The following is a 13,306-nucleotide window of genomic DNA, read 5'->3' on the forward strand; positions in this document are numbered from 1 at the left end:
TTTTTTACTTTTAGGATGGTAACCAGGGTAAACATCGGGTTACTAAGCGCGGCCCTGCGCTTAGTTACCCGATGTTTACCCTGGTTACCAGTGAAGACATCGCTGAATCGGTGTCACACACGCCGATTCAGCGATGTCTGCGGGGAGTCCAGCGACAAAATAAAGTTCTGGACTTTCTTCCCCGACCAGCGACAGCACAGCAGGGGCCTGATCGCTGCTGCCTGTCACACTGGACGATATCGCTAGCGAGGACGCTGCAACGTCACGGATCGCTAGCGATATCGTCTAGTGTGACGGTACCCTAAGACAAAAAATGTGACTTCACAATGGTTGTTAATATTACAACATTGTCTTTGCTGAACAAATTATATTTTAGTGATCAGTCAGTTCTCCAATCGTACAAGTAAATGGCGCAGTGGAAGAAGTAAGTGTCTCACGTGGTAATAGTAAAACTTTAGAATAACAATAGTTTAATTCAGGAAAAAAAATCAGTTGAGGCTGAATGCGATTCTGTGGTTGAATCTGGCAAGGTTTAGTTTTCTTTTCTGCAGTTTGTGTTATTATTATCTTAATATATCCATGTTTATCCCTTGTGCTGTCTACCTAATTAACAGAAGAAGCTAATTGTTCACAGATGCCTAATGTAAACTTCAGGATTCATTCTGAGTTGAATCAAGTGACTTCTGAATAAGTGGAGATGAAAAATCAGATGAAAAAGCAATTGTTAAAGTTTCTGTAAGTACCGTACTCTCCTTTTTGTCATTCACCTAGAAGTACCGTATAGTCACGACACCGACCAAGAGTTGCTTCAGCCATAAATTAAATACCATTTATTTAGATATAAAGTGTATACAGGATATGTTTGTTGGTGGCAATCATTTCACACCAACAGACGTTTCCTCAAAGCTTGAATGAAGCAACTTCTGGTGACTGCCCTGTATTTACTTCTATGTAAAAGGCTTTATTGGATGGTGCTTATCAAAACCAAGCATCACCACTGATGTATACAGCAGCCTGCGTAAACTGCCGTCAGACGCAGACTGCCAATAGGAGTGTATCTCAGATGATATGATTAGATACATAGCTCATCAGCCTGTATCAAACATGATAGGATTAGATACATGGCTCAGCGCGCTGTTTCACAAATGATAGAAGAAATACATGTCAGATTGCTTGGATCTGAGCAGAGCCATCATATAATTGCAGCTGCTGCACTCAGATCACAGTAATGATAAATAATAAAGGTAAAAATTATTACACATTCCCTGTAATGTAGTAAGGTCGAGTGGGAAGGATTCTAAAAAAAGGAAGGCCACTTCTGCATTTGTGGTTATAAGCAAAAGTTGGGTGATTTTGCAATGGTGTCAGTGTCAGAATAGACAGCCCTTAGTGATACCCCTGTGTCAGACGAACCCAGCAAGTTGTTATGGAGAAGGTATAATGCATGGAAGGTAAGCCAGTCAGTTTTTATAATGGATTCTATATTTAGGGAGATAGACGGAATATTTTGGTTTGCTGCTGAATGGTTGATGTCTCCCAGGTGCAATGGTTCGTCATACAGTGAAACTTGTGGATAAATTACTGGGGACAGAGCTGTTGATGTCCCAGTTGACCTTGGTTCACATTTGAGCCAATGGCAGAAATGTGAAAGGTCATTAAGTATAATTTAAACAATTTATTTTGGAGGGAAAGATCCATGTGTTGTATCTCTGGTGTGTTGGCAATTCTTAGTTTTTGGTTTGCAAGTAAACTTCCAAAGAAACTATTGTTATTTTCTGCCACTTTTCATCAAGATTTCAGATGGCAAGCATCACATCCCATGTGGCTTGGGACCTTATATCCTTGATCATAATCAGCCATGACCTCCTCCAATTGTTCCATTCAACTGAATTTATGAGGAATTCTATTTTCAGCATTAAACAAGTAAATGCTATTGGCACTGGCGCAGCATGGGTTGCCAGCGCCAAGGGCAAAGCAAGTATTTTCCACATCCTAACTTGTAAACTTTTAACACGACGCAAGTCCCTTCCACTAGTTTCGGTATTGAACATCTTATCCCTCAAGCACATACAGTATATTTGTATTTAAAAAAAATACTGATGTATCTACCCTTTGACCCTTTCGTTATTTTCTGAGGGATTATTAATTAAATCCAATATATAGTAATGAAGTTATTTTTTATACGTTTTTAATTACATTTTGAGTTATTTTTATTAAACTATATTATTATCCTAGCGCTAAAACTAATGCTATCTCTAACCCTAACGTTATCCCTAACAGTCCTAGCCCTAAATGTATTCCTATCCCTAACCTTGTCCTAACACAACCATTTTCCTACCTTTCATTCTAGTTCTAAGCCTAACCTTACACTACTCCTAACCCTAGACAGAATTAGAAAAGTAAATAAAAACATAATATTATTTTGTTTTGGTTTTTCTTTGTTTTTGCTTTTTTACTTTTACAGGGAGACCCTTTTCTGAATTTAAGAAAGCTTTCCCAGCAGGTCTCTGTCTCTCATTTCACAGACTGCAGCTTTAGTGATCTCTGTTGCTGCCTTTACAGAGCACAGCATTTGAGATTAGATACACTTGTCATCTGCTACTAGACTCTGTAGACTCTGTAGACCTCGTTATACCGAGTAATATGTCATCTTGGTCGCTGCCTTTGCAAAGCAAATGTGTCCATGACAAGTTCATATCGAATGCTACGCTTTGCATAGGAGACTGCAGCACCGACCGAGAAGTCATTTGTAGCACTCTGAGTAATCCTACTACTATACCCAACCTCAATTTTATAAATAGGAGAAAAACTGAAGTAACCAATTAAAGAGTAAAAAAGTGCAAAATTTATTAGAAATAGTCAAAGAACACACTATAAAATTGTCAATCAGGACGGACACACAGGAATACATATAATAGTAATGTGCACATAGAAATCATGAGGTAATGCATCTACCTAGAGTTTTCATTAGATGCTAATCAAAATGCAGGGTAAGTCAAGCCTAGTAAAGCAAGGTAAATCGGGCCCAATAAAGTATAATAATGTGGATACCCACAGAGCGAAGGAGGGCTATATAGTAGATTAAAGGCAGGACTTACCAAGGCTTGTACACAAGATTAACAAGATAGTAGTCAGCCCCAAATGAAGGCGGGTAGCCCCGACGCGCGTTTCATGTCTACACAAGACACTTCCTCAGTTCTTTAACATAAACACAGCCTAAATGTCAAAGTGACCTAACCACAGAAATGGACAGTAACCCTGTAGTAATTAGCGTTCTATTTAATAAAACAGTGCACTGACAAACTTCATGTATTTTTAATTATTAAATTGTCCAAAATTTCTGTGCACAATACTGATTTATACTGGCTGTAAGTGTCAGAGGTAAGATCATCGTCATCGTGTGACAGAGACAAGTGATGTGCTATGTACAGTTACGAGAAAAAGAGTAACAATGTCTTGCAGTTTTGACTCCTAGGCTCAATATCTCGCCATTCACTAAAGCTTTGAACATCAGACTACCATCATTTTAAAGACAATTATCTTGGCTATCTCATACATATATTTGACTTGCAACTATTTAGCATGTGATCAGTTATGCAGATTCTTGTCATGTCACTGGATTGTTACTGTTTTGCTTCTAGTAGCATAAAAATCTTTTTCTTCTGGTATACTACAAATTACAACCTGAACTCACATTCCCTAATAGCTCAGTGTGTTATTAGGTTGATTCCCAAATGAAAGGTCACTAGTTCAAATCTAGGAACAGCCATAAAGAAGATTTCCTAAGAAAAGGGCAACAACATTATGCAGCTCATCAATAGTGGTCTCTCAGCCAAGAAAATTGCCAAATTGCATCATGTCAGTGCCTTGACAGTCAGAAGAATACAAAATGAAGTTCATCCATCCATTCAAAAGCCAAAAGGTGGATGTCCAGGCAAAATATTGGAATCAACAAGTGGGATCATCCTAAGGTCTATCAGTTCTAATGTGACAAACACGGCAGTGGTGGTGGCTTGTATGCTTCATAATAGTGAGATCAAAGATGCCTATGCAAGCACCATGCGATGCAAGTTGCACTAGTCTGGAATGTTGGCCCGAAAAAAGGTTAAGCGTCAGCTCAAGTTTGCAAAAAAGTATAAAAAGATGACAGAAGATTGTAAACTGGTGATTTGGAGCAATGAGACTAAAGTCAATAGACTAGGCTCTGATGGGTGCAAATGGGTCAGGCAGAACTAAGTAAAAAACAGATTGAGAAATTGAAAGAACTGTCATGTGGAGAAAGCCTGATATCGGGTTGTTTCACAGCAAAAAGCATTGTATACTTCACAAGGATCAATGGTGGTCTCAATGCTGAGCTATATGTGAGAATCCTACAATATGAGTTACTTCATACACTCGAGTACTATATGTATGAAAAGGATGACATAGTGTTCCAGCAGGACAACGGCCCAAAGCTTACATCAAGATTGGAGAAGAAATGGTTCAATGATACTTTGAGAATGTGTAGAAGCTAAATACTTGCAAGTAGGGATAATCAAATGTGCTTGCTGATACTCGGATATCACTCGAGTATCTGGGTGCTCAGGTGTACTCATTACTGCGCTCAATTTAAAAGTCGAATCCCCATGTCTGGCACCTGTTAGCAAGCCAATAAGGATGCGGGAATTGCCTGCGCATCAATGTAATGCCGTAGCCATCTTGGCAGTGGCGTTACTGTGATTGGCTGGCTGTGTAATGAAGGGTTATAAAAGAACAGGTGCCACACTGATCGACCCATTGATGCTATTGCACAGCTATTGCACAGCTTTGTGACAGTTCATTTTGGAAGGAGAGAGTGCTTGTCTTGTCCAGGTGTGGGTGTGCACAGTATAATGAATCAGAGTCCTATAGTGTTGATACCGATGCTGATGCCGAACTATCATAATAAGAGCTTTTCTAAGTGCTAATTGTTTGCTTTGTGTTTGGATCACATACATTCTGAATTTAGTCTAGGGAGGCAGAGTTGCAGGAGCAGAGACAGTGGCAGAATACAGTCTGTAGTCAGGGATTAGGACTGTGCAGTCCCTTACAAAATATATATATTTTTGTGTGTGAAAAAAATGAATATATTATGTAATCCATTGAGTATTACGTGCTTTGTGGTGCATTGTGGTGTATTTTGGTGTTATATAAAACTCCAAAATAGTGTTATTTTTTTTTCTCTGGATTAAATTACTCACCCATTTAGTATTCTGTGTTCTGGGGTACATTTTTGTGATATTGAACGCAAAAAAAAGCATTAAACAATTTTGCTGGGTTAAATTCCTCAGCCATACAGTATTCAGTGGTGTGGGTTACATTTATGTGATATCTAACACTTCCAAAAAGCGTTTACATTTTTTTCTGGGTTAAGCTACTCACCCATACAGTATACCGTGGGCTGGGGTACATTACTTTGAAATATATCACTCAAAAAAAAGCATTCAAAAATTTTGCTGGGTTAAATTTCTCACCCATATATTATTCTGTGGTCTGAGATACATTTCTGTGATATCTAACCCTCCAAAAAACTGTTCAAAAATTTATTTGGATTCAATTATTCATCTATAGAGTATTACATGTTCTGGGGTACATTTAAGTGGTATATAACACTCCAAAAAAGTGTTCAAAAATGTGTCTGGATTAAATTAGTCATTCATAGAGAATAACATCTTCTTGGGTACATTTCGGTGGTAGACAACCCTTCAAAAAATAGCAAAACATTTATTGGAATTATATTGATCATCCATATAGTATTACATGTTATTGGGTTCATTTTGGTGGTATCTAGCCCTCAAAAACTTTTGTCTATTTTTTTGTATTATATTGCTCATTCATAGACTATTACGTCTTCTTGAGTGTATTTTGGTGGTATTAAGCCCTCTAAAGGTATGTTCAAAAATGTATCGTATCATATTGCTCATCCATGGAGTTTTACATATTATTGGTTAAATTTGGTGGTATGTAACACTCTAAAACATTGTTCAAAAGTGTATTGGTATTATATTGCTCATCTATAGAGTATTACATTTTCTTGGGTACATTTCGGTGGCATATAACCCTTAAAACAAGCTGTCAATTTTTTTCTGTCCTTTATTGTTCATCCATACAGTATTATGGGTTATTGGGTACATCCGAATAGTATATATAACACTATAAAGAAGTAGTGAGAAATTTGTCTTGATTCAACTACTCATCCATACAGTATTACGTGCTTTTTATTGCATTTCAATGTTATATAAAGCTAAAAAAATTATTGATTCAATTACTGATCTCTGCAGTATTATGTGCTTTCTGTTACATTTCAGTGTTATATAAAAATTAAAAAAAAACTTGAAAAAATGTTTATGGATTCAATTATTCATCTATACACTATTCATACATTCCTCCAATGCAGTTTCTGTTACATTTTTCCGGTTTATTAAAGTCTAAAAAAAACTTCCAAAGATGTTTATTGATTCAATGATTCATGCATACAATTTAAAGTGCTTTGTGTTAAAAATTTTAAAAACCCCTTGGTCTGGTACAGCTCACAAATTATTTTTGGTAAGAAAATTGACTATTGTCATATATACTGTAGAATCTTTGCGTGAAATTTTGTTGGTTTCAAATGAAAAACTAAATTGACCTGCTACAGGTGTACACTTTCCTAATATTTTAATGAGGCTGTCCAGTTGTTGCCTTCAAGAGTATATAGATGACCTTGCTTGTAATTTTTGGAAGGCTTTGCACTCTGCATAATTTTTAGGAGTGTAGGAATACCACAACTATACCTTGTTTGCTATATTTGAATGAGGTACTACAGTTGGTGCATTCAAGCTTATATTGATGACTCTGCTTGTAAATATTGGCAGGATTTGTACTATGCATAACTTTTATGAGTGTAGGAGTACCACAAATATACTTTGCAAACAATATTTGAATGAGGCACTACAGATGATGCCTTCACGGGTTTATTTTTGCTTGTAATTTTTGTCTGGCTTTGCACTTAGTGCATATCCTTTATGAGTCTAGGAGTACCACTACATGCCAATTTGAACAGAATGTGTATCATGTCTAATATAGGGTGTGTCTAAATCCCTCTTACATCATTTTTCACAGTTCTTGCTTCCTTTATAAATTACACTGACATTTCCAATTTTTTTTCTAAAAAAAATTTGATTTTATTTTAGTTAAATTATTATTTTTTAAAAAATGCTTTCAAAATGTTTCCTTATATAAAAGTCATTATACAGGATAAGGAAAGCATGTTTCTTAGCACTTTTTTTCACGTAAACTCCAATCTCTTGTCGATTTTGAATGTTTTTTGTCAGTCCTTAAAGTGGAGTAAAAGTGTGACACCATTCTTCTCAGCAGTGATCTGGGAGTAAAAGACGCTTCTAGGAGTCTTCCCCATTCTGCTCTCCTTCCATTCAGCACTTTTCCCATCCATTTCAACATTTTCACTGCCCCCAGACCTCTTTATAGGGTCTGCTGGAAAAATGCTCGGATTTCCAATTGAATCCCATTATACTCCCATTATACTCCCATTATACTCGTTACTCGAAACGAGCATTAGAGCATTAGCAATTGCTCGATTCGAGTAATGAGCGTTTGAGTATTTTAGTGCTTGCTCATTTCTAGTTGAAAGCAAAATTTAAATATCAGATAGCTAAGTTGATTGTCTATAAAATGATGGTACTCTCCTGTTTGAAGCTGTAGTGGACGGTGAGATATGAAGCCGGAAAGTCAAGAGTTCAAAACACTGCGACCCTTTTGCTCGTCCCTGTATTCCATAATGCCCCCCCCTTCTCCACTATTCCACTTGTGTAGACAAAGGAGACCAATTGTGAATGAGGTTTGGTAGTACTACTGCCCAGAGAGCTTTTGCCAGCTGTGGTTGTAGTGCATTGGCTGTTCCTGGCAGATACTACATTCTTAGCCATGATATGTATTTGGTTTTTTTACATTACCCCATCCATTGCTACTTTTTTTGTGCTATACATTTTGCCACTCTTTACAATACCAATTATTCAATCCTTGCCAAAAAAAAACAAAACAACAAATTCTAAATAAATACATAGGTACAAGTACAGAAAGCACAAACATACGGTACTGGAGCATGTATGGTTATAAAAAAAATCTATTTTACTGTAAATGCAAGTTGGGTACATATAAAAAAAAACGCACCTGCATCACGGTGTTGTATTACCGTATGGGTGTAAAATGTTACTAGTAAGGCAGGTATTTAAACAGATTGTGACACTCACACTTTGTCAGGTAGACAGTCACAGACAAAGGTTTTGATTTTGAGGATTAAAAAAAAAAAAAATTATGCCCCCATTCACAAAAGAATTGCATTAGAAATTTAAAAGCTCAAGATAGCTGCTCGAGACAAGCAATTACACTGTTTCTGCCAGTTACTGATTTCAGGTTTTTTTTCTCCTATGGCTTGATGCTGCTTTCTAGTGTTTTTCTCCTATGGCTTGCTGCTGCTTTCTAGGGGTTAAGGATGAAGAAAAATGAATATGTTATGGTCACACTGAGTCTGACACTGCTGCCGACACCTCTGCTAACTTTTTCTCCCTTAATAATTGAATCTTGGTTTTATTTGCTGCATTGTTTACACTGGTCTTGATGAGGGGTCCGGTGGAGTCACAGGCTACTCATTCATAAAGAGACTGATGCCTCTTAATGAACCAGGGGCATCTGAAAAGTGACATGTGCCTTTGTGTGCCTCATCACAATCTTACTCCAGTCAGGGACTGAAGCAATATTTCTGGAATAAGGTACGCCACAACTTGTCCTCAGTTTGACAAGCTATAGTGTCAGACCACCGTTACGTGCCCATCCTGCACTAGCTCTGCACATAATCACATGTGAATATATTTTTAGTTTCCTTTTTGTCATAAGTCTACAGTGATATGCAAATCAATAAAATGGTTTGGTCCCTTAATTTGACATTTTCACAACAAAATATCCATATAGGCTGTGATTAAATTAACGAAATATAAAAAAATTGTCATATTTACACCTTTTTATCATTTTTCAGATTTGAATTTGGATAACAAAAATGGATTTTAGAAATACCATTCATTTTATTTGCATACTATGTCAGTGTGTTCATTTACACCTGTGCTGCAACCTTTCTGGTAAGTCTTATTAGTAAAATCGCTGTTAAAGTTGTTGTCCAGGACTATTTTTTTCTACTATGGGCCTGAAAACTAACAGGTAGGTAATTGCTAACAGAGGCAACTACATGCCTGTTCTACCCAGCGCCAGCTCAGAGCAGTCACTGACCACTCCTATCAGCAACTCACCTACTCTACATCAACAGAGTAGCTTTTCCTCTTCCTGGCTGCTCTGTCATTGGGGTGTGACTGCTGACATCATACTGATTGACAGCAGGCTCCCCGCAGTTGGGTAGCGGGGAGCTGGCTGTTAGTCAGTGTCACACTGTAATGATAGCCGTCAACATATATTCATGGATATCCCCCTAAATTCCTGCTATGCTAACCCAATGACTCTCTACTGAGGAGAATAACAATCAAGAAAGAAATTTGTCGAAATTTATTGCCATAATATGATATAAAAAGGTACTGAATACTAACATTATGGGCATGAAGGGCCCAAAATTAATTTACTTATCATGTTTTAAAAATACTCATACCAGAAGTATGGACTCAAGTCTTAAAAGAGTTCCTTACAGGGTTGGTATTCTGTAACAATAATACTTGTACAATTTTTAAAGGGGTTGTCCATTCACACAGTCACAAAGGCTGACTGACTGATTTTACGCTAACGCTGATGGAAAAGCTACTGCAAAAATTATTTTTAGCCCAAAATACATTAATTTAAGTAATAAAAAAGTTGTCCCAAAAGTTGAAAGCCCCTCTCAGTATTGGCAGAAGGAGACATGTCTGGAAATACTTGGCATTTGAGCTCTTGATAGGCTACATTTTAACATATTCAAATAGGTATTTGTTTACTGGTGGGACAGACAAGAAAGAGGTATGAAAGCAAGCGCCCACTGACACTGTGTACGTGCACTCGGTTCCTGCAGTGTCATTGTGGATATGCAGTGCCAAGAATTCAATTTAGGCGCATTTACTCTGGGTAAGGCCGGTTTCACACTTGCGATTGCTGCGCACTCTACCCAAAAGCAAGTGTAAAACCGGCCTAAGTAAAAGCTGTTGATCAGGTTGAGAGGAGCTGCATGGCATGCGGATTGAGGTGGGGAGAAGGGTGCCCCAAAAATCCATCTATTGCATATGAAATGCAGCAGTTTTTCTGAACAAGTTAAGACCCTTTAAATATAACCTGTAATATTGAAAACTGCGAGCACAAGCTGGTGGAAGAGGAATCCAGAATCTGCCCGACTTTTAGACGCCAATTAATTAAGCATGGAGTTTCATCTGCTAGTCTTAAAGTTGCGCATGCAGGAATAAGATGCGCCCAATTCATTAGGAGATGCATGCCACTTAATGAGTTAGGTATTAGCTTATCAGTAGTGTGCGCCGCTTTGATCCTCATCAGAAATGTTACTCAAGGCAAGGATTGGGATGACATTTCTGGCATCAGGAACGCCAGAACTTTTATTGAATTTGTCGATGTTGCTGTATCCCATCTTGGCTCTTCATGAAACTGGTGTGACAAGATCAAGTTTTGTGCAAGCTATAACTCTGGTGTAAACACCATGATGAATCAGGGCCTTAATTTCACTTCTGGTTGTCAGTTTTTAAGAAATATCCAGTTTTTAAGGGAAACTGTCCTGTGAAAAAACGCGATTAACCCGCAGATATGGAGTTAATCTGCAAGCGAATAGTGTTCTAAATTTGCCTGACGCCCATACTTAGACCCCCACTACTGAGAAATTAATTTTATTCCTTTTTGCAGCGTTCAGTCATAGGGGTGCAGCCGGGGCGGGGTCAGTCACCACTCTTTATACACTGTGTATTAATAATGGCGTCTGTAACTGCAGCCCCGCGCTTACTGATGGTCCTAATGCTCAGCCGCTGTCAGTCAGTGCGGGGGTCGCAGTTACAGCCGCCACACTGTATACGCAGAGCGGTGACTGAACCCGCGCCGGCACCACCCCCATCACTGAACGCAGAACGCTGCTGGAAGGAGTAAAGTTCATTTCCTCCTGGCAGCGGGGCTCTCAGTGCAGGCGCTGGGCAGGTTCAGGACACTGTTAACTTGCACATTAACCCTATATCTGCAGCCTAATAGTGTTTTTTTTTTTTCATGTGATAAGTTCCCTTTAAAGGATTGCCTTCCTGAATAAAGTACAGTCCTCTAAAATCAAATTGACAATTATAGAAAAGATATAAAAGCTTTCTAAATTTCTTTCAGAGCTTGGATTTGACTTGGTACCCAAAAATCTATCACTGGCAGTCACATACAAAGACGCATTTTTGACATGGGAATGTAATGTTTCCAGGGGAAATGCTCATAACATGTTTTATCATTTCTACTTGAAAAGTGAAGAATTAGAATTTTTAACTAATGTAAGTTGGATATATTTTTTAACTATTTCTCGTACATAGGATGAACTACCTTTAGGGCTCCTCCTTTCTGTATTTATTCTTTTCACCTTGTATTGTTTGCTGTTTAAGGCGGATTATGCATTAATGTTTCATGCACATGTCTAAAAAAACTGATTTAGAGCATTTTGTGCCTTTTGAATGGCAGACATTCTATTCTATTTTGTCAGGTCACGATGTGATTTTACTGTAAGCAGCTGATAAATTGCCAGCTTTCATGGGAGTGTAAACATTGGATGGCAGTCGCATGGCCCAAGTGTCGGGCAATCTTTTTTTATCACACCCACTGACTTGCATTGGAGAGTCTTGTCCGAGATATGGGGACAATCGCAGCATGCTGTGATTTTTTTTCTCATTCCGATCTGAAAAAAACATTGCAGATGAGCAGGCACTCATAGATTAACATTGGTCAGAGTGTAATCCAATTTTTTATCGAATTGCACTCATCCGATTTTCTCGCAGATGAGTATGATATCTAAACAGCAAAATGGCATTGTTCTTCTTTATAGACATATTGTACTGGTACATAGAGATACATCTCTCTATTCCAGCACATCATGATGTTAATAATCACATTTTTAATACACCTTTTCAAAATAAATATCACAAACCAGTGAATAACACAGATATATTTGTATCCTTGGAACCATAACACCCCATATCATATAGTTAATACTTTATTTAAAGTAATAGGTAAATGGCCTAAAAGAACGGTGATTTTTTAATGTTTTTCTCCATTAAATCCATAAAAAGTTAAAGGGGCTGTCCAGTCCAGATCAACTGCAGACTCATGAATAATGCACTATGTGCTGTGGGGATTCGCCGGTTTCTCACCTGGGACCGGAGGGTATGAATGAGTTATACATACTCCCGGCCAGTGGCTGTGGCCTCGCTCCATACACTTACATAGAGTGAAGCTGCAACCCGACTATTGATGCAGCTGTTTAGTGGGTGTGGCCGACGAGAGGGCGCATCCTCGCTCCATACATGTCTATGTAAAGCGCCATGGAATAAATGGCGCTCTAATAATAATAAATGGAAGTCAGGCCGCGCACATTGGCCAGGAGTATGTATAACTCATGCATACCTTCTGGTCCTGGGTCAGAAACCGGTGAATCCCCGCAGTGCACACTTCATGCATTGGAGGGATTCCTAAGTCTGCAGACACACAGAGGGACTGCAGACTTATCGATTTAACACAAATGTAAAGCTTACATATGTGTCTGTCAAAATTACGCTTCATTAAAAGAAATTGCAAAAAAGATCAGATAGTGAAGCTTATTTTAAAATAAAAAGGTAATAGCTGTCTAAGCATGTGCATCACAAAAAAGCCCCATTGTGTACCTGCATGTGTTCCGTGCATACTTTATAAATGCTTCTGGGCATGTTTGTACTATGTAAATGCATGTGTAATGTGTAAATGTGCTTATCATGTATTAGCATGTGCACAATTTATGATGCTGTGGCTAATGTCAATATACATGTAAAAGTTGGGCCTGATGAATGGGGGGCCCAGACACAAGTACTCCACTTGGGTCTGTTATGGTCAGTGTCTACGCTTGGATACAGTATATATTATATAGTGATTTTTTGGGGCATATAGAGACTAAAAAAAAAGGGAAGAAGCCAGCACTGCTTATGGTCAGAACGCAATAACTGAAGTGCAATTGCACATAAATTCTAACTGTATTTCAAATATGAGACATTTAGCAAACAATTGATCAATTCTTTGAGCTACCCCGCCACTTCACGGCAATCTCATA

At 38.1% G+C, this 13,306-nt stretch overlaps 1 protein-coding gene across 1 annotated transcript in view; it reads left to right on the forward strand.

The window, feature by feature from the left end:
* Positions 1-1,349: 1,349 nt before the first annotated feature.
* LOC138673016 (granulocyte-macrophage colony-stimulating factor receptor subunit alpha-like) overlaps positions 1,350-13,306 on the forward strand; it is a 61,071-nt gene continuing 49,114 nt past the window's right edge. The window contains exons 1-3 of the mRNA XM_069761549.1: positions 1,350-1,451; positions 9,050-9,149; positions 11,353-11,507. Coding sequence (XP_069617650.1) covers positions 9,071-9,149; positions 11,353-11,507 — 234 coding nt within the window. The 5' untranslated portion in view covers positions 1,350-1,451; positions 9,050-9,070. The remainder of the gene's footprint in view (positions 1,452-9,049; positions 9,150-11,352; positions 11,508-13,306) is intronic.

Source organism: Ranitomeya imitator, chromosome 3 (genome assembly GCF_032444005.1).
Source record: "Ranitomeya imitator isolate aRanImi1 chromosome 3, aRanImi1.pri, whole genome shotgun sequence".
NCBI classification, from domain to species: domain Eukaryota; kingdom Metazoa; phylum Chordata; class Amphibia; order Anura; family Dendrobatidae; genus Ranitomeya; species Ranitomeya imitator.